The sequence below is a fragment of the Achroia grisella genome, unplaced genomic scaffold (assembly GCF_030625045.1).
Source record: "Achroia grisella isolate CSIRO2021 unplaced genomic scaffold, CSIRO_AGI_Agris_v1 utg1295, whole genome shotgun sequence".
NCBI classification, from domain to species: Eukaryota; Metazoa; Arthropoda; class Insecta; order Lepidoptera; family Pyralidae; genus Achroia; species Achroia grisella.
This window is the reverse complement of record NW_026712613.1, coordinates 393,889-416,851: the sequence shown is the minus strand read 5'-3', so window position 1 is coordinate 416,851 and position 22,963 is coordinate 393,889. Positions and strand designations below refer to the sequence as shown.

The window sequence follows — 22,963 nt, the reverse complement described above, 5'->3', positions numbered from 1 at the left end:
CAAATTCACCAGGAATTTAACATGATGGTTTCCAGGAGAAATCGAATGGAGGGCAACTTGACATGGTAAATTGCTAGCAATAGGGTTAAATCCACATCACTAACAATCCCCTTCCCACCCAATTTGATATATTTATTGATCATATAAATTATTTTTTAAACCATTTGGTTCATCATTACATCAGTTAGGGCATTAATCAGGTTAATTTAGAAATAAACAACAACTAATATTACACAAGAATTTAATACAAGTATTTGTAATGACAAGGATTATATATAAGAGAATAATAAAAATTGTCTCAAAATAAATAACAATAGGAGACAATATACAGCAAAATATATTAATATGACCTTTAATAATACAAGTACATATAGATTATATGAGTAGGTCACATTATTTGCTGTATTTACGCAAAATGCATGTAAGCTATTTTGCAAATCACATCCATATTATAATAGGATAGAACTGCTCACACTTTGACAAAAACAGCAATCAATTCGGTTGGCATTGCCATCTGATTGATTGACGTTTTGAAGTCGGGAGCGTCTGGAAAAAATTTCCATAGACGCTGTACCTCTTCGTAATTCTGGCCCAAAATGTCGGACATACGGTTTCCGTTCGTGTTTTTTTTCTTCGCTATTTTAATAACAGTATCGTTGTTTACTTTCTTAATCTCCAATTTCCTTAATGCGCACAATAGAGGCCAATACGAGAACTGATCCTCGAAATGCTCCGCTCCTGCGACGGTAGACAAGTAAAACTTACATTTTTCAGCGTCTTCGTTGTCCCAAGTTAAACCCAGCTGAGTGGCCTCCTCCGCTTTGATGTTAGGGAATTTCTGACGGTTCTCATAAACGAACGCAGCCACCAGCCCTTTCAGACGATTTTGGGTGAATTCGAAATCACCCAATTCAACTCCTTTGCCCGTTTTTTTTACGAGCAGAGGAGAACTGTATCAGTAAATAAAATATTAATAAGCAATAAAAATGAAAAGGTCATAATAAATAATTTTCCTTTCCAAAAAATGTTTGAGATCCACTCTGTAGTGTATGATAGGATAAATAAGCAAAAATAATACTGTCCAAAAATATTTGCACTACCAAAATATACGGCCGGACCGTATCCTATTAAATGTCAAAGTAAGTTTTTTTATGAATCGGTGATTTATCGGTTTCACCTATGATCTTGAAATTTGGCAAAATGTGTGTGGCAAAAATTTTCTGAATCTTTTTATAATCTAGGCACAGCAATAAAATATTAATGTTAGACATATTAATCTAGTCTTAAAATAAGAAAGGAGTTATGTATATTAGTGGCTTCGGCCCTAAGCATGACAATCTAGGTAAAAGGGGACGGACTCCCTTACATATATATATATATACCGTAGGTACGTTTACATTTTAGTCACAAAGAAAGCAGTTCTTATACTATTCATGAGCTCATACTGATAGATGTGTCATTGTATTATTTTTATAAATACAGACTCTGACAAATATACACTTTTATCTGTGTTTATACAATGGAAGATTGAAACAATAACAGTATTGTATACAATACTATGATAATGACTAATGCGCGATCATCGGCATAAGCCATCGCATCCTGTCCCCCCATTAACAAGAGCGTTAAGTAACTATATAAAACAAACTTACTTGCGAGCCAGCCACATGCCAAGGTCAACCAATTCGCCTGGCTCCTTTTTCCTTAGTAAATTTCTCAATTCGTAACCTTGTTGCAGAATGCGATGAATGTTTTCGCTGCTTTGTAAAAATTCGGCATCCTTATATAAATTGTAAAATTCGATCCCAGAGAATTGAGATTTTTCGGTTCTATCCGAAAATTTAAATTTTGTTACTGGTGCAGCCCTGAAATTTAATATATAATGTTCACGACGATAGATAGTAGAAGGTTAATCTGCCGCCTTGGATTAAAATAGACTGCAGGCGACTTTCGGGTCAATTTAATGAAACCCGAGAGGAAATTCGAAATACAATCACACACAATGGAGTCGAACAGAGCTGATTATTAAGTCACTTTCACCGTCTACGAGGTCTGTAAATATGAGTAATAATTAGCTGGCTCACGGTGCTCTTAAAATAATAAATATTGGAACTGACCAGTTCTCAGACCACTTCTTACTTAATGTGTAAATTTGTGTATTTCCTGTAGATAAGTGAAAAAATAGAATAGAATAGTATAGTAGGTATAGAATAGCATAGGTATGGCATGGAATAGAATAGCATAGAATAGAACAGAACAGAGCAGAATAGAATAGAAAAATCCTTTATTCAAATAAACTTTTTAATTTATTTCTTAAAACTTTACCATTATTACCTGAATGACTTACGCGGACTTCACAACATAAGGCATTTTCTCCCATTTTAATCAACCGCTCATTCGGAAAGCTATCAATTTATAAATGATGAGCTATAGGTACTCAATGCATTATAATAATAATTCTTTTATTGGAACTAAAAATATATAATATTTTACAAAGTAGTGTAGTGTAACGATAACACTACCCTACTTTGTAAAATATGAAACATTAAACATGAAAAGTAAGTTACTAAAGTAGAAGTAATTTACGAAGATTTTTATATACTACATATTTGTAGGAAAGTGACTGCTATGATATTAAATTTACATTCAAACAATATTTAACTCTCATAGAATATCTGAGTACAATCTAATTACATTAAAATGTTGAATATCTCCTGCACATCACATCACAGCGTACAGGGTATAGAACCTTGTGCGTTACTCTTTTAAATAATTGTTGTAGCTTTACATTTTAAATTGAAATGTGTAAATACAAAATTATACTTAATAGAAAATCGTGGGTCGGTCAGAAGTACAACTAAGTATAATTAGTAAATTACTTATAAATAATGACTGCGTGAATAATCTTATCCACGGATCTTACCACGTTTCATTTTTTTTTGTACATTCTGAGTTCCTGATATTTGTAAACGTTGTATATTATATAATTAATAATTATTAAAAGACTATATGTTTTCTAATTATCTACTTATAAACAAACATGTAATCTCGTTCGATTGTACACTGCGTCGATCTTAAAACAACATATTTAAGTACAACAGATAACATAATTGGTACAACTAAATTGCCTACACAGTTTTTTTAGGTGTCGGCCAATTTTGAACTGACGACATTTGTACAAGTGGAGTTAGTAAATTACAAGGTCACAACGGTCTAGAAATATAAATAACTAGCTAGCCACCCCGGCTTCGCACGGGTGTACATGTATTATATCTACATATAAACCTTCCTCTTGAATCACCCTATCCTTTAAAAAAATTGCTGCAAAATCCGTTGCGTAGTTTTCAAGATTTAAGCGACTTTGTTTTATACTGCGCACTAATGATATTGATAATACCGCTCAACTGATACCTTGTAGGTAATTTATTATTATCTGATGCGTAGATAAGATCACCATAAGGATAATAAAGAATAACTTTACAGCTTCACCGGACGATAAGAGTGCAGATGGCACTTCAAACCCGTAGAAGGACTTATGGGGCGGCTGAAAGCTAACTCCCGCTCCCGCTAATCTGAGGGCACGGCTAGGGATTCGGACCTAGGTTCAGGCCGTTGCAATTTCGGTCCCCGTTTAAATTGGACGGGGGGTCAATCGGAAGATAACAGTGTTCTGTAGTGAGGTTTGAACCCAAGTTTGTTGGAGTAGCGGACGGTCCAAATATTGAGCCAGTACATATGTAGGTAGGTATATAGGTGATCATTAGGCCACTGGGCCACGGGGGTCCAGAACGTGCGTAAGCAAAAATGATGCAGTGGCGAAAAAAATCATTCGCATCACACACTTTCACGAAGGACAAAGGGCCTCGCCAATGGGTAAGGGAAAAAAACAAATACTTTCACGATTTCTTTACCCTTCGTAACAAATTTTTATATGGGGCAATACACGCTACACTTCTGATATAGATATATATATACTCCTATTCATCTTTAACCCGTGCTTTATGTAGGTATAATGAACAATATCTAAAATAATATCATTTCAGATCATTTTATTGTAGTCCGCCGAAAATCACAGAAGTTATTCAAAAGTATCTCGAATCTTTATAATGTTTATATTGTGTGTAAGTTGAAGCACCGATTTGGATATTCTGTTATGGTTTTGTGACATTGATATAAATAAAGTAGATATAGCTTTGTTATCTGTATACATATAGGTATATCTACATTAATACAGTTATATTACATAACTACTACTACTACCACGACTCCATATTTTAGAAACTATCAATGCTATGGATTCGTTGTTGGGGATAGTACCTATACGTATCTAATGCCACGCATCAAAATCGCTGATCAAAGTTAAATATCTCGTATTCCCAAGAAATTATTTATTTATATTATTATTATTATCTATATTAACAAAACAAATGTGATGACGTCTTTTTCCTGACTCATTCAGTACTTAGTCACGTTGATAACTATATGGAACATAGGTATTTTCTATTTATGATCTTTGGCTGTTTAATAGTGATTATTAAATAGCTAAAGAAGATTAAAGAGCTAAACAGAGATAAACACTACATTCTACATAGTTCTTATATGGGCTTTGAAAAGAATACTTACATTTTTACTGTATTGTAAATACCACACGCAATGAAATAACCGAAGACTATAAAGACACAATCCTCAAGTGTTTATAAATACTGTATAAATGGTTTGTGGATAATATATTAATAATAATCAATCTTTATCGACTACCAATATGAATTACTTAATGACTTTATATTTATCAATGTACTGAATGATATTGTCAATGGTCGGGCAAACACTGAACAATGATTACTAATTATTCGGATGTAAAATAGAGTCTATATATATATCGATTATATAATGAATAATAATCGATTTTTCCATAATCGAGTATTTTACTCTATACCTACGTTTCGGTGGTTTAGGGCTACTTGGCCTGTGGGATTTCGTTTTCTTCTGGAATTTAATCAGTTACTTAGTTCTAGTATGTGCATAAAGTCGATTCTTGATTGATCGACTTATTTGTATTGAATTTTGTCACATCCCTACGAAGTATGTAATCATTGTTTTACCGATAGTACTGTATGATGTATTAATGCAATTGTACAACTGTTTATCGATAGTAGCAGTTTTTTTTATTGAGATGTACACTTTTTTCTCTTTTGATAATGGAATGGTGCACCTGCCTGCGCAAACGGTTTACGCTGGTGGAGCACCAGTAGGTAGAGGATGACAAGATGCATGCATAAGGTCAGGTCAGTTAGCCCATCGTTAGAATTTCCCCAGGAATTTATCATGATGGTTTCCAGGGAGAACCGAGTGGAGGTGACATTGTACATACGTACGACATATACATTTACCAAACGATGACGGGGGATAGGTGGAAATCCATCAGATCAGTTTACCAGGAATTAACTACGACAGTGCCTACATAGGGTTAATCATGAAGAGAAAGTTAGACACAATCAAGCTGAAAGCCAGGTATGAATATTTATGAAACTGATTCACATGGTCTTGGTGGTTTAGCGGTATAGCATATTGCTTTACTTCCAATGTTCGCTTGTTCGATGTTCGCACGGGTTCCGTGGGTATAATTCATGAGTATAATTATTTGTAAGTTTTTCTAAGATATGTATTATTTATAAAAAAAATGTATTTTAGCATTTCTATCAGTTACCATAACCCATAACACAAGCCCTGCTTAACTTGAGAATATAAGGCGGTGAATTGACCTCGGTGATACCTACAAATTCATGAAACAACTGAGAAATCGTGCCATATTGATTAATCGGTATCGATAGTACTGAAATAAATTCTGATGAGATATCGATAAAATCCGTTGGCTTATTCTCGATAAATGAAGTTAAAATTGTCGATAACTTTATTATTATGCATCACTAACGTTAGACACTGAGTAAAGAGATAACTCATCATATAGCAATCATAATAAATAATAAATTATAATGAATGTATAATTTAATTACACTACCAAGTCTTGATATAGAGGGATTCTAAGAACCATTGTTCTGGTACTTAAGAGTATTTGTCTATGTTTATGAATATCCCCCATATTTATAACCATAGACAATATTCTAAATTCTATTCTACACCAGAGAAAAAGAAATCAGGTACAGAGTACTGATACTTAATGCTATAACCTTAAACTATTATACACCATGTTTCTCTGTCTCCGTAGACTATAACCATAGAGTTAGGACAGACTATCAAATTAAAGAGTATACGTAGAGGAACAAAGGGAAAACAGAGCGAGATGAGGCGTATGGACAATATAGTATGAGAGACAGAGAACAGTGGATATAATTATCAGGAGTAGATCTTAACGTGACACATTTTTACATTATTTTTTCTTTGAGCCATACAGACAAATACAGTGATTATTTCACTATGGTAGTAAGTTTATCTTTTGTCGATTACTGAACCAATTTTTAAAAACACTGCTTTAAAAAGACGATCATGTGCCACTATATGTTTGTGGCTCAACACGACGCAATAATCCAAACCAATGGTCGCCCAGTAGTCGAAAAGTCGACCATAATAAAAAATACAAAGATCTAGAACCAGTAATAACAATTTAACAAAATACTATACATATATGTTTCAAATATTGATTAGTGTATTTTTTATGAATAATTAATAAATATATACCATTCAGCACTCATTTATACAAAACTAGCTGTACTTGCGACTTCGTCCGCGTGGAATTTAACAAAAAAGTTAATTAGATAATTTTAAAAAAGTTGATTAGAGAAATTGTCTAAAATAAAAGTAGCCTAAGTTACTCCTTATTACATCAGCTACCTGCCAAAAAAAGTCCTGTCAAAATCGGTCCAGTTATTTCAGAGATTAGCCAGAACAAACAGACAGACAGACAAAAATTGTAAAAAATGTTATTTTGGTACGTATACCATATACCGTATTTATATTCATATGCATGTAGTAAAAAACGGTTATTTCAATATTACAAACAGACACTCCAATTTTATTTATATGTCCGAAATTTAATACTGCTTCGTCCGCGCAATTTTTGTAAAAAAAGTAGTACAAAGTTTTTGTTTCACGTATTAATTGGAAAATGTAAATTTGATAATAATAATTATTGGGTTCTTCAGGCCGAGTGAAAATAAAATAGTATATCAGTATTTCTAATATATTTGAACTTCACATAATTACCTACAATTAATATTAGAGACGCTGGCCCCATCCCATCTACATGGAACCAACAACAGAGCATTCGGTGTCGAGACCCTTAGTTCGTGGGGTCCTAGCGCTACAAGACTTTTCAAAGAAATAACGAAAAGGTTAGTCGACATCACAGAAGACCGAAGAGCTGGCAGCTACCTTGGACAAAGAATTAGTCTAGCTATTCAAAGAGGGAACGCTGCCAGTATCTTCGGAACGTTGCCTAAAGGGACCCCTTTTAATAATATAAGCTTTTAATTTTAGGTTCTTAGTTGTACAATTAGGTTATGTAAATACTAGTAATAAATATAATATCCCAATTAATATTTACAACATAATATACCGGCTCTCTATAAAATTATATATAATTTATAACAAATATAACAATCTCTACGCCACAGACTAACTACAAACATAGAAAAGAAATGCTCATCGCACATCGCACAGAGTGCAATTACATGACATAGATTATCGCGCAGGCGTAAAACCTGCGCATACATGTAAATTCTTTTTTTTTGCAAATACATTTTTTACGACTCTGGATACAAGTCGTTTTTAGCGCAACTTTAACAAGTATCGTGAGGATCTGGGGTTGTCAAGTGCTATAATATGCTGGTATATGTACTCCTTTCACAAAATTTTATAAATAACCTTTCTACAATAAAATTAAACTTTAAAGTGTGTTTAAATTCATCCACATATTATAAACTTTTCCAATCCATAGGCAACTTGTTATAGAATTGGAGCGGTAATGTGAACTATGCTTTGCCACCTCCAGTGTAGGTGACAGCAGACTCACAAAATGTTGTCTCTTTTTGCTCTTTTTGATTTGTTTCTCTTCATCAGTTTCATATTCATTTAAGTGTACATAATAAGCAAATATTTCGAACAATATAAAAATAATTAGCTAAAATGCTGCGTAAGAAAAAGCTGCGTTTACACTAGGGCCGGAGATATCGATATTTTTTAGGCTCGCAATGAATATTCGGTTACTATTCGGATTTCGGCTTATTCGGCGGCGAGATAAATTAATAATAACAAAAACACATTTCTAGATTTCAACATATTTTTATTGTAACATTTTTTGACATATATATTTATTTTTCTATACAAAAATTAATATAGGCTGCCAGTATCTAACTGTCAATCTGCAACACTGCATATTATTCGGACGAATACCGAATAATTAAGTAATATATTTTGTTACTAGCTGTACCCGCGACTTCGTCCACGTAAATTAGTGACATTGACCAAATAATGAAAACATTATATAATGACTAACCCAATAAAAGCCAAATGAAAAAGTTTCATCATTTTTGCTTCAAAAATGACGACACTTCCATACATAACTCTTTCAACCCCTTATACCTCGTTTTCTAAATATATATTGAATAAATAGGCTAAAAATTAAATTAGAAAAGGTTAGAGGATTTAAACTAAATAATACGGAATCTAAAGGTATTATTATAAATATTATTACAATACAAAATTTATCGTTTTTAAATACATTTTTGTTTAAATTTTGACAGCTTTTAAATTTTTTTTTATTCTTTAGTGTACAAAAACACGTGTACAAAAAGCGAGCTTAATGCCATATGACATTCTCTACCAGCTATCCTTTATGTACAAATAGAAAGCGTCGTAGGGCAATAATGGCGAAAAACTGTGATAATTAAAACTATAATAGATATATAAATATAATATATATATAAAATATACATAAATAAAGAAAAATGCCATGTATAATATACAGCAAAATATATTAATTGTAAATTTAGTATGCCTCGATATATGTGCCTATCTATTTTTTATGCCTGGGAATACTGGGCCAAAATTAACAAATGATGAATTTTTAACTATCCCATAAGCTACCTCCATGCAAAATTTCATTTAAATCCGTCCAACGGTTTTGAAGATTAGTCTGTACACACAAACATATAGACAGAGAAACAATAAATCTGAAAAAAATCCTATATAATTTATAAATGACGATAGTAATGAAATAGATAGGTCGCTAGGTGTGATCTTAACCTTTTCTTAAAGGAACCAATTGATAGACTTTCCTGTATCTGCAAACATCACTAATTACAATAGAATAAAGAGACGATCACATTTTTATCAAATTATAGTTTAATCTATATTTCTTTATCAATACGTTATTTATATCTATGTATCAATGTTTCTTATTTAAAGCCTGACCTCTTTGTACTTTCTATACTGTACTAACTGTACCTATTAAGATAATTATAATGAATTTAGTCTGAAATACTTTTAAATACTTAGATTAGATTACAATCGAATGATTATCGCAATGTTTGCGTTTATAATATGTGTATGTATCTATACTATGTAATTACGCCTAAGCAAGACGCTTATTATTTGTATTTTTTGGAATAATAATAATTAAAAACGTTTTGACTTGTTACTCGGTCGGCCATTTATCCAATAAGGAAAATGTCAAGACAGAACCGTGCTTTATTTGTTTTTTACTATAGATAACAATATTCTACAGATATACGATTCGGATATTTTTCACTACAACAACCGAAACAAACGAGACACTTTGTAAAAATAATGTACTAAGAATATTCCGTTTTTTATTTTTTTATGATTACTGTATTCTGTAGATAATGATTTTATATGCTAACTACTTTGCGCAGAATGTCAATAACTCTGTAAAGAGGCAACGCTGGCAGTATCTTGGGTACAGTGCCTGGATGTTGTATTACAGTGATAAAAAAAATATATAAAAAAAATTCCCCACTCCTATGTAGAGCAAGTGTTACTTTGTAAATATAGTGGAAATGTCCATCCGTCACAATTACCATTGGCGCGGAATAACTAGCATCTGACCCTCGGTAGAATAAACTGAAATAAGGAATATCTCTTGTTAGCTGAGCGCTCTGTGGCGTCTCATACATTTTTATGAGCATTTTATTTTATCTACCCATGTCTTGTGACTGTCGGCTGTATGTATTACAATATGATACAAAGCACAGTAAGTATATGTACTTACGTACATGTAATTGACACTATATTAAGATATAAAGACAAATAGCTTTTAAAATTCCTGTAAAACACGAATAGTATGTGCATCGCCAACAACTTATCTCTGCACCACCCATGGTTGCCTGGTAGAAAATATCTCATAAGAGTTTACAATTAAGTTATTTAATTTTGTTTCAATGATTCTGTCTAAAAGAAATTAAACTATAATAAATTATTTATTATTTGCACCGTCAACAAATTATTTCTGCATCACCCATGGTTGCCTGGTAGAAAATGCCAAGTGCTAAGTCCGTCATATATATCTATCGACTTTTAGTTTTTTTTGTGTTACGTGGATTAAATAAAAGATCAATAGAGTTAATTAGGTTATGATTATCGTTGTTTATAGGTATATAATGACGCTTAGGGAAATTAAAATAAATTAAATTTTTGTTTCAATGGATCTGTCTAGTAGAATTAAACATTGTTTTAAACTTTATCACAGTTTTATAGTTAGTAGGTATATAGGTATTAAATATAGGTATATAGGTAGGTAGGTATTGTCCAGGCAGTTTGTAAAAGTGTCAAAATATTGGGAGCTTTTAAATTATACTGTACTGTTGTTTTTTTTAATCCACAACAACCATATATTTATAAAAGCTTTTCTTATTTAATTTACAATACAATGTTGTATGAGATATGATATGAGAATAGAGTTAGACAGAGTAACACATTAATAATTATACATTTGCACAGACTAACTACGGAGAACCATAGATCTGTTGCGTATGTGGTTTCTATTATACATGGTGAATATCCCAGTTATGTAATACAATGGTAAAACTTAAGTACTTATTTGCTTATTTGCAGACTTGGAAAAGTAGCGTCTCGATGCGGTTTTATACTTTAATTTTAGGTGATTTTATACTCGCCGTCGCAATCATTGCGGCTCCTATTAGCCCTGCCACTTCGCAGGTCGTCTCAAGTGGAAATATGACTTGAAGCACGACACCTGAGGTAGGAACATTTATTTGGTTGTACCTTTTACTTGGATGTTATAAAATGATATAGTAATGAAATTTTATAGTCGATAGTGATGATACACAGATTCTGTATACTATAGATGCGTCAACTATAAACGTAAGATGAATCGAACAACGAATAAAAAATTATAAAAACTTATAACCTTGGTACGAACAGTGGGAACAGAGAAGAGTGACTGTGGGTGATATAATGAATGGACTGTATACTTGATATTATTCAAACAATGCATAGAAAATGGTAAATACTTATAATAAAGATACAACAAGTAACAAGGAAAAAGTGATAATGAAAAATATGACAAATATAAAAACTGTAAAGAAAATACATTGAAAATTAGTACAAAAATATGCAGAGTTTGCAACAGTGGCAATATATAGGACAATTATTTATTATACATTAATATAATGTGTATAAAAGAATAAATAGGGTAAAAATTTATACAAAAATGTACATAGGTAGTCTGGCACAGATTCAGTAGTGTCACATCACATGTAACCATAGATATTATAGAGGCAATAAATTAATATAATCTGTTTACTTTTGTAAACAAAAACTGTTTCAGTGATACACGTTTAAATACTATCAAAAGATATCTCCAAAGTTAACCCTAAAACGTAACATATTAATGTACCAACGCTCGGGTCAAATAGACCCCATTCAAAAACACGCGCCATGTCGCAATAGAAAGATGTCGTTAAACAAACAGGCTATTGTATCCGGAACGATCCCAGGCGGGCAGTTATTGTATAAATATAGCTGATTCGCGGAATACGAAGGGAGATGCTTAAAATTTGCGGAAAAAAGCGGTTCGCTTCGATGGACGCGAGCGACTGTGGTGCGGTAGGGTTGAATGCTGAAATGTTTTATAATAGAAAAATATCATAAAAATGCTTGTATTGTAAATATAACAATAGAATTTAATTCGCATTTTTTGTAGTCTTATACACGATTTATAGAATTATGTGTTCGTGCTAATTGATCAGTTGAGTTTGATAATAATGAGGAACAAAATACGAAGTAGTCTTGTATCAATAACTATAATTATATAATTGTATTGTACTATATAATTGTAAATATTAGACTTTGTAGTTGACTGCAATAAATTCGCATCAAGTTTATTGATAGATGAACTAAAATTTATGGCTATTTTAGAAAAAAAAAGTGATTTGACAAGTTAATTAAAGGTAATACCTGATAACACTTGTATTTTCGGGTATTTTTTACTACTATCACAGATAATATAATATTACATACTACTATCTAACTATTGTAGTTTAGAATAAAATGTAGAACGAATAATATTGATCACTGATACTTCTGTAGGAATATTTCTATTTGTAATAACGGTTGTACACCGCTTTACTTCAGATTGTCGTGGGTTTGATTCCTCGCATGGTGCTAACAGACAAACAACTATTCAAAATATTCGTGATTGTACCGGTAGGTATATATACTTAAAAAATATTTATATTATATTAATTGTCTAGTACCCATAACACAAGTTTTGCTTAGCTTGGGACTAGATGGCGCTGTGTGAATTGTCCAGGTACATTATTAGGTATTATATGAAATTCAATTCTTTCTTCAAATTCAAATTCAATAATCATTTATTCATGCAGAACATTTTAGCCGCTTATGAATGTCAAGTGTTTTTCCCTACCGTTCAGTTCAATATACAGATTAAGTTGAGAAGAACTGGCAAGAAACTCAATTGAATTTCTTGTTTTTATAAAAAAAGACAGTTTATTTATATTGTTTACTCATATGATATAGAACCATGTCTAACATTAAATGAAAATTCCGTGATTATCATACATACTCGTCATATGTTTATTGATTGTGGCAACCCTAAGTTGAGTTCGAAGTTATTAATAACGGTAGAACATTACAATTCAATTTGAGCGGCCGACGATCGCCCGTAATCCCATAATCCTGCAACAGCTAAACTGAACAATTATATTAAAAGCAAACATGAAAATCTGGCAAATCTCCCAACAAACGGTATTAAATCGCCGCTTAATAGCATCGTCAGCTGTACCTGTAATACCTTCTTAGGTATCATATAGCAATTTTGAGGATATATTGTAAAGTATTATATGTGGCCACACCAATCTTACTAATATTATAAACGTAAAGGTGTATTATAAACTATGAAATATGAATAGATATAATCTTTATTCAAACAAACTCTATACAACCACTTTTGCATAGTCATATTTTTTATTCTACCACTCATTCGGAACGCAGACTCATCACAAAAAAAAGGAACTAGAAACTTGCTATTTTGAATAGATGTTATTTAAAGTAAATAATTAGACAATAACAAGTAAGAGGCATACAATAATTAACACAGAAACTGCTACGCACATCAGATCATTCTTAGTGCAATCAGACAATATTGTCAGCGCTTAATTTTATACGGTAATTGTTGCCGATGGCAACCTTTTTGATAGTTTTTATGTTTTTTATATATATTTGAATTTTATATGTTGACGTTCTGTTTTTGTATACCGTTTGTTTTCTTATGCCATATTCTTTGTCTTTATATTTTTGCTAGCGAGCTGATTACACTTATTTTACCTCACCTAGGAACGTGTCTCATTTTTAACTATCCTTAATACAGTCCTTCCGTAACATTGCAATGTTAAAATTCAAATATATATAAAAAACAAAAAAACTATCAAAAAGGTTGCCATCGGCAACAGTAATCATAGCTAATAACATGAATTAAAAATAAACTTATTCATAATGGTGACAATACATGTTAAAAACTATTTGGTTTATATATTAGGTATATAAAAAATATCTATTTTATCTTACTAATATTATAAACGCGATAAAGTTTGTGAGTATGTTTGGATAAATAGATAGAAGGATGTTTGTTACTCTTTCACGCAAGAACTACGGAATGGAATTTAATTAAACTTTACAATAATTATAATATAATAATAATTATAATAATCTTACGATAAGTCACACAGCGCCATCTAAACATAAGTCTATCTAGAGCTTGTATTATAGATACCTACTAGACAACTGATACAAAATGCAGGTCCGTAAGTTATTTAATAATATAGATCAATATTACAATATATCTACATAAATAAGAAGATGGGTATATCCCAGGCCGCTCTTCCGTACTGGGCACACTGGGCTCGTGCTCAAGGCCCCGCGATGGATTGGGGCCCCCTAGTTTAGTCTAGTCCCTACTCCATTACCAAACGATAACCAATGTACACTACTTTCGGATAATCAGCAACAAATGCAGTCAAATAAATTGTTAATTTTTTTATAAATGTCATATATATTTGCCTGGTTTATTTTGTGTGGATTATATATTTAGTGTGGATTACATTATATTATCTATACATTATATCCCTCCGACCACACTTTTACAGACACACACGACACCGTCCTCGCCGGCGAAGACGACGACCTCAAACACACAATATCGCGCATTCAACCGGGCACCTACGCCCGGGCGCTCCACACCAGCGCCCACGGGCACCCCTCCGATCGATCCCCCGTCCAATTCAAACGGGGATCGATATTACGACGGCCTGAGCCCAGGGTCGAACCCCTAGTGGTGCCCTCAGACTAAAGTCGTATCCATCAGGCAGGAGTTGGACTTCAGCCGCTCCATAAGTTCTTCCGCGGGTATGGAGTGCCATCTGCACTCGCCCCCTAACGTCCGGTGGAGCTGTAAAGGCCAGCTGCGGCTAACGACATTAGAGTAGTCCGAAAAAAAAAACATATCTAATGTAATTGTAAACAAATGAAAATAAAGCTAAAACTTTGCACATCTAGGTTTTTACTTAGTGCTTTATTACTATAGTCACCCCCCTTATCCTAATGTGCCCAGGGCCTCTAATAGGTTTAAGACCCTGGTATGTCTATATATATATGTACATATAAATAAAAATGGAGTGTCTGTTTGTAATATTGGAATAACCGTTTTTTACAACATGCATATGAATATAAATACGGTACAAACACCAAAATAACTTTTTTTTACAATTTTTGTCTGTCTGTTTGTTCCGGCTAATCTCTGAAATGGCTAAACCGATTTTGACGAGACTTTTATTGGCAGGTAGCTGATGTAATAAGGAGCAACTTAGGCTACTTTTATTTAGAAAAATAAAATCAAATCACACGCGGACGAAGTCGTGGGAACAGCTAGTCCGTATTATAAACGAGTTATAGGTACCACAATCCGATCATATTTTACGAGTAGGTTTACAAGGGTTCCACGCACCAAATGATACTATCACGCAGATCCAGTAATCGGGTTAACCTAACTAATGCCATTTGACGCTCCAATAGTTTTCTGCTTTGTGTATTTATTTGTAAGTAAACACTGGCGTGATTACTTGTAGTTATGTATAAGAAACTCCAAAAAAGAAGGAAATAATGCTCAGTAAATGTACTGGTACCGAATTTGCTTCAGCATTTAAAAAAATAGTCTATACTTATATTTTATTCCTCTACTACATGAACTATAAACTAAATTGTAAGTGATTCGCATTGTCTATCTGATTATCTATTTGTTATTGTTTTACTACTAAACGATTAAATAGATGTTAATAAAATTATCGTAAAAATAGTGTGTATCGCGAGGACAGACACAGGATTTCTTTTATCTAAAAACAGCAAACGAAGTCGCTGTATCAACTAGTAATATAAATGCGAAAGTATCTGGCTGTCTGTTTCTTACCATTGCAATATATGTATGGCGGAATTGATAATAATGGAAATTATCGCTAGAAACGCGTACACGCAACACCAGGGGAAGAGTTAGTTACGTTACCGGCCTTTTAATAAGCTCTTTTTTCGGTTTGGAATACCATTGCAAGAAGGTGATTCCGAAACGTGGTTGTGTGGAAAAATAATCTTGATAAAGAAATGGATGCACGGCAGTCCTCCACGACTGCCGTGCATCCAGATAATCAGGATGGTATTTTAGTTTCTGGTGGGTAGTGCGATGGTGCAATTCATCAGCTGGTAGTAATTCTAATAATTCCTCAGAACACCCTCCGTGAAGTATTATAAAGATGTATTTAAAAATAGATATAGAACAGGTAAAAGAATAGACTATTTGTCGTATTTAATTAATTTCAGTGAAATTTTCGCCGGCGGCGCCCCGACGGGCTCGGGATGTGCGGGGTGGAGCGGCCAGGGGAGGGGAGGGAACATCCCGTTTTAACTTTCCGCCCTGGTGCACGCTCCGCACCCCTACTCATTGTTAGTATTTCAGACATTTAGTCGTGAGTGGGTACTTATGGTTATTTTAAGAACAATAAAAGTATACGTTTTTAGTATTTTAACCTTATAACTATTTCTTGTTGAAACTCTGTTAATATCTCGTAGTTTTGTATACAGGGTTAGTCAGAAAGAGAATGCTAAGCGCCTATCACAGTAACATACAGAAAAATTCATATGGTCTGAACCGTCAAATAGATGGTAATCATCTATTAATATAAATATATGGCCTGTTTCAGAATTATATTTATGTATCTATATATTAAATAAAATTGTAGAGCAAACGTCTATCTAATTTAATTTTCTAGGAGACAACAGATTGCGTGCGTAGTTTCGCATGCGCGCTGCCTATTCAACGTGTTTATATATATATACAACTACATATATATATTTCACAGCCTCAGTGATCTATTTACTATATATACCCTTTTACTCCCAATGGTCTCAGGTTCGATTCCTCGCATAGTAAAAGCATTTATAATCATGAGTATTATGTGTTTTCTTTTTATAGTATGTATGTATTTAAATAATAAGTATACGATATATATAATATAAGTTGTCTAGTACACATAAAACAAGCTCTGCTAAGCTTGGTACTGAATTCCGCTGTGTGAATTGATAAAGGATGTATTATTAGATATTATTATTTAAAAAATATATTTCTATCAGTTGTCTATTACCCCAAGATAGCACAAGATCTGTCTAACTTGGGACTGGGACTAGGTAGCTCAGTGTGAATTGTTCAGGGTTATTATTACGACTTTATATGAAGTAAAAAATACATTTAGAGAAACAACTCCAGTCAATATACAATGGTAGGGGACAGGATTCAATTAACTAGAGCCCCGTAGAATGCCTTCACACTTTTAGTTATATCTGACAGCGTTAGCGAAAACATGGGAATTGTTCTGTCTTAACAGCCAACAGTAAGTACCTACCAACTGGGGATGAGGTTGTTAGTAATACGACTGGTGGTCCTATTACTAACAACCCCCTCTCCAGCTAGTTAAGTAATCTAATGTCGGTAGTTGAGTAAATTACCTGCACTTACCAATGTCAACATTTGCTGTTACTCCAGTCAGCTCGAGACTTAGGCTAGTGCAACTTGGTTGAAACGATGAGAGGGAAGAATAACTTTATTTACCATAAAATTATTTTATTGTTATCTACCTGAGCCCGCGGTTTCACCTGCGAGAAATTTAAAGCCTATGTGTTATACCGATGTAGAAGCTATATCACTGTAAAGTTCCAACAAAATCCGTTCAGTAATTTCTGCGCGAAAGAGTAACAAACTTCCTTACAAACTTTCGAATTTATAATATTAATAAGATGTGTACTAAATGAGACAGTTTAATAATAAGTGCTGATGGTCCTATAACTAGCAATGTAGATATGCATGTAAGGTCTACCCTTTGGAAATGGTCGTGGTTGGTGATTTAACTTCAATAGGTGAACTCGCTACTATATATTAGCGCAGGCGTGTATAATTTCATAGTCAATCATCAGAAATAGTATTAATCTCAGGACAATTCACACAGCGCCGTCTAGGCCCAAGTTAAAGAAGCTTATGTTATGGGTACTAGATAACTGATACAAATACATAGATTTTTTTTCTAAATACACACGAACAATCATACTCATGAATACAAATGTTTGTGCGAGGAATCAAATCCGCGACCATCGGAAGTAAGGCAGTGTATTAAACCACTAGACCATAGAGGCCTGTAAAGAAAGAGACCAGTGAAAGAATTTTTCAGTAATGTTTTCAGAAAGTGCTTTCGCAATTTATTTTACTCATCACAAAATACTTTTTTTCTCTCATTCTAATATAGTAAAAGAAATATACTAATCAAGGGTATGGTCGACTTAATAACTTAAAATCATTTACAAATAAAATTATTAACGATTAGTATGTAGATATACCCTTTTCAAGTGGAAACAATTTCGATTCTATTAAAACGGTACCGAAGCAAAAACGTTTGCCCAAACCTCCAGGTTAATCACTTGGCAATGACATGTTTGTCTGTTTGTGTGTATGTAACACGAGACCACTGGGTTGGTCGTCTCATTAACTAATCTGTTAGTTTAGCGGGCACCGACGTCCGGCTTAGCCCGCATTAGGGGATGTTATTTGAGGGTAGTCTTTGATATATGGATGTATGGAAAAGTTCCTTGGACGTAGCTGTACGTTTAGATTTTGATTATATTTATAAACAACAGTTATACGCAACACCGGGTGAACTTTGTGACTGGAGCGCATACTACCCCTTTCTTTTTCTCTGTATCGAACTAACTTTCATATTTCAATCCATCGAGGCAACGTATTTGCCATTCAAATTGTTCTTTATGCTATATTTATTTTATATTGACCATAAATATACCCTAATACAAATAGCCGATACAAAAAAAACTTTAGTGTGTCAACTTATATTTCGACTGAATCTGAAGTGAAGGAAAAACCGACATAAAACAAAAAATTTAATGTTCTGTAATTGAGGCGTAATTTTTTTTTAAATTTTGATTTTTCAATTTTGCACACGCCTACGCTAAAGGTTTACACTGACGAGATCAGTAGAGGATGATAAGATGAGCATACCCCATCGTGGCAAATTCACGTCAGTAATCTTCACGGTACGTTGCCAGCAATGGCTTCATTAATCCACATGAATAACAATACCATTCCACCCGAGATTGTTGCCACTTACCATCACTTCCTTCAGCTTACCATTCCAATTAACAACAAAATATAACTACTAAACATTAACACAAGTACAGACTTTTCACCGCTTTTTTTGACTTGGAGAAAATTCTCATGTAGATACGCCCGACCCAGGAGAGACAGGTGGGAACTGTGGATATCCCTCATCCAACGCCAAGTACCGAGTTCGGGGATCTAATGACAGTCCGCTGCCACTCCATGGCAATAACCCACTTTAGCTATGAGCCCTATTTTGCAGACTTGTGATTTTATCAAGTGCCTCTTCCGGTATGTTTCGTCGTCCGGTAGGGTCGTTGGTAAAACCGTAATGTGATCTATACATACAACTGTATGTAGACTACCTGTGATATTATACATACATAAGTGTAGGTGTGTCTGTAACTAGTGATGTTTACGTATGACTAACGTAATCACCTTTTTGTTGACTGATTTCAGTTGCGTACTCTATTTAATAATAATGACATAATTAAGGTTTATATATCTACGTTCTTTTAATGGAACATTATGAAATAATGCATCCGCCTTCGCTAGCGGCTTACGCTGGCGTGGCACCAGTAGAGGATGCCACCCCTCTGCCTCAGTTAGTCCTCTCGTGGCAAATTCATCAGGTATTTATCACGATGGTTTTCGGAAAATCGGGTGGGGTCTCCACGCGATTTCCCTAACTTGACATGGTTCATTTCTAAAGGATTATAATGGAATAATGCCCGCTCTTGTGCTAAAGATATACGCTGGCCACCAGTGAAGTATGATAAGATGGATATGAGGTCAGGCCAGTTAGCCCATTGAAGTCGATTCACCGGGAAAGAACCTATCCTATATGGTTATAGCCCACTCAAACAAAAACGAAATATCTCCTTTGAAAAGTTTACACTCTATCCTGAGGAGGTAAAAACCATCGCTCCTAAAAATATTCTTCAATTCCTGTCCAGACGCGTCTAGATAGCGAATGCTGTAAAAGGGCGAGCACAATAGGTTTATGTAGGTTGCAGTGCTGCAGGTCCAAGCACATGACAATAGCCGAAACCCCCCAATAAAAAAAGGTATTATTCGAAGTTTTCGAAAAGAGAACTTGAAATTTTTATTTAAATATAGAACGAGTATATTTTAAGTCTATTCATCTTGTCTTTCCACTACTGGAGGTAAGCATCTATACCTCATACATTGCTGTTAATTTGAGTCTACCTTGGGACTAGAAGATACTGTGAATTGTCCAGAGATATTATGTTATACTTATTAAGTATTAGAAGGTTTCTAAATAAGCTATGCTTTGCATTTCCATTTAAAAATAGAACGAGTATATTTTAAGTCTATTCATCTTGTCTTTCCTCCATTAGAGGTAAGCACCCATACCTTAATCCTCAATTAATTGGCACGCGACTCACTTGGGTGAAGTTTAAATGCTCTCCAATTGTGTGCCTACATCAAGCATCTAAAAAAAATATGCAGCCAAATGGTTGTTTTATTTTCAACTTTATTTTTATTGAATTATACTTCATTTTAGAGTTGTTGAGCCTGTTGATGATATATTTTGTGAATACCTATTTTATGCATGTTTTAATGTATAATCGCCTGCTTTTAATACTTTTCTATTCTAACCGTAGTAATTTGTTCGGATGCAAGGTGATTTTTGGATGAAAGCAAAATGGAGATAAATTATATAGTTAAATATAAACAACTGTCCACTGCATTATTAGATGGAATAAACTTGAACTCAGATGAAAATGCAGGTAAAATTATTTAGCAGTTTGGCATACTGCTTTACTTTCAATGATGACTGGTTCGATTCCTCGCATGGTGCAAACATTTGTATTCATAAGTATGATTGTTTGTATCAGTCTAGGTATTGGGTGTTTTCTATGTATGTATTATGTACGTATTTACTAAAAGAAATGTATTTATGTATGTATTTATACCTGTCAATAGTACGTAGGTACATGAGTACTACACAATTGATATAAATATAGTACCTAGAAAGAGAAGAGTCTAATTCCAAGGCTTGTGTTACGGAACACACGCTGTGCTTACCTTGGAATTAGTTCGCGCTGTGTTATTTGTACAGGATTATTTTATTATTATTATTATCGTGCAATTTTTTGTAACATTGTATTCCTGTGGTGAGTAATAAATTTACACAACATTCTCCAATTAAGTGATCTATTGGTAATCAGTTAACGATACAACATAAGGGTCACCGCACACAACAGACGGCGCACAATGGCCAGAGCGGGCGTGTGCGCCGTGACGACACTTCATTATGTCAGTGCCTATACAGTATACAGTATTGAATAATGCAACTAGTGATGGGAAACTAAAGTGGAATATATCGATACAATTAAATAATTTTTTAATTATTTTATTATTTATGTATGATTTTTGTTATAATTATATGGATGTAATAGTAACTAATAAGTAATTCATTATTTGGTCAAACATTATCACATGGTTTAGCAGTTGAAAACTAAGTTTTTAAATGAGACACATTCTATTATTATACTCATTTTATATTAATAAATATATATTTCTGACACATAAAGTAGACATTATGCATGCATTGTTATTTGCGTGCTTTTTTTGTATTAGAAATATATGGTGTAATTATAAGTTATAAATTTTGCCTATCAAATTTATTTCATTATCTTAAGATCTCAGAGATGTAAACCAATAGTATTTCTCTAAACCAGAAATGTCTAAACTAAATATATATTTTTATAAAAAAATATACTCTAGGTTCATATTGGATCAATCACAAGACCGTATTATACACAATTTATACATAAAAGTTAAACAGTTAAAATGATAGTAGTTAGATACCTTCTATTACTCCATGTCGACCAAATAAAATTGGTATCTATTACGAGTTACTCCGTATTATAATGAACATTAGAATATCTGCAATACTTAATTAAAATACTTATCGAGAAAAAATGTACCTATACTATTACAACTTATACCGTATTATATTTAATGTTATATCTGAAATGTATATTTCTTAAAAGTATCGATAACAAATGCATTATAACATTGTTAATCTTAACCCTAAACTGGTCAATTGCCGACGCAACAGGGGCTCTAAACCCTTCATCGCGGCTTAATGCCATAATTGAGGGTTAAATCTCCAACAGACGGGTAGCTTGTTTATTATGACACCGTGATTATTTTCACTGTATACATTCTCGGATTCAACCCTCCGGCTGTTATCGCGATGACATTTTTTGCCAATTTAATCTTAGCGGATATGACAGCTATAATTTCAATCGATTGTTAATCAAAAGTTTGTTTGTTAGGAAATATTAAATCTATAATTTACTATTTTTTTTCTTTTGGATGTTAATGAAATCACCAATGGAATCACACCAGTGGAGGATGATAAGATGATCATATAAGGTCAGGTTAGTTAGCCCTCGTGGTAAGTTCACCATGAATTTATCACGATGGTTTTCAGGGGAAACCACGTGGAGGACAACCTGACATGACTAATAACCCTATTGCTTGCATATTCAAAACGTATTAATGGGGTTATTGGGCTAATAACCCCATTAATACTAACATTACTAACAATCTATACCTACTATTTTTTTTATGGATGATAATGGTATGGTGCACCCGCCTGCGCTAACGGTTTACGCTGGCGGGGCACATGTGGAGGATGATATGATGGGATGAGGTCAGGTCAGTTAGGCCATTGTAACAAATTCACCAAAATTTATCACGATGGTTTCC

At 33.4% G+C, this 22,963-nt stretch overlaps 1 protein-coding gene across 1 annotated transcript; it reads right to left on the bottom strand.

The window, feature by feature from the left end:
* Positions 1–224: 224 nt before the first annotated feature.
* On the bottom strand, positions 225–4,846 carry LOC131855031 (uncharacterized). Its single transcript, XM_059206243.1, has 3 exons — positions 4,624–4,846; positions 1,653–1,865; positions 225–950 (listed from the first exon to the last, which is right to left on the bottom strand). Coding segments are annotated over exons 1-3 (696 nt in total). The 5' UTR covers positions 4,626–4,846; the 3' UTR covers positions 225–469.
* Positions 4,847–22,963: the final 18,117 nt, after the last annotated feature.

Bases quoted from the DNA above. Each gene is read 5' to 3' on its own strand.
- LOC131855031 (XM_059206243.1), bottom strand. The intron at 951-1,652 runs GTAAGTTTGTTT...TTACTGATACAG, and splicing joins GGCATGTGGCTGGCTCGCAA to TTCTCCTCTGCTCGTAAAAA.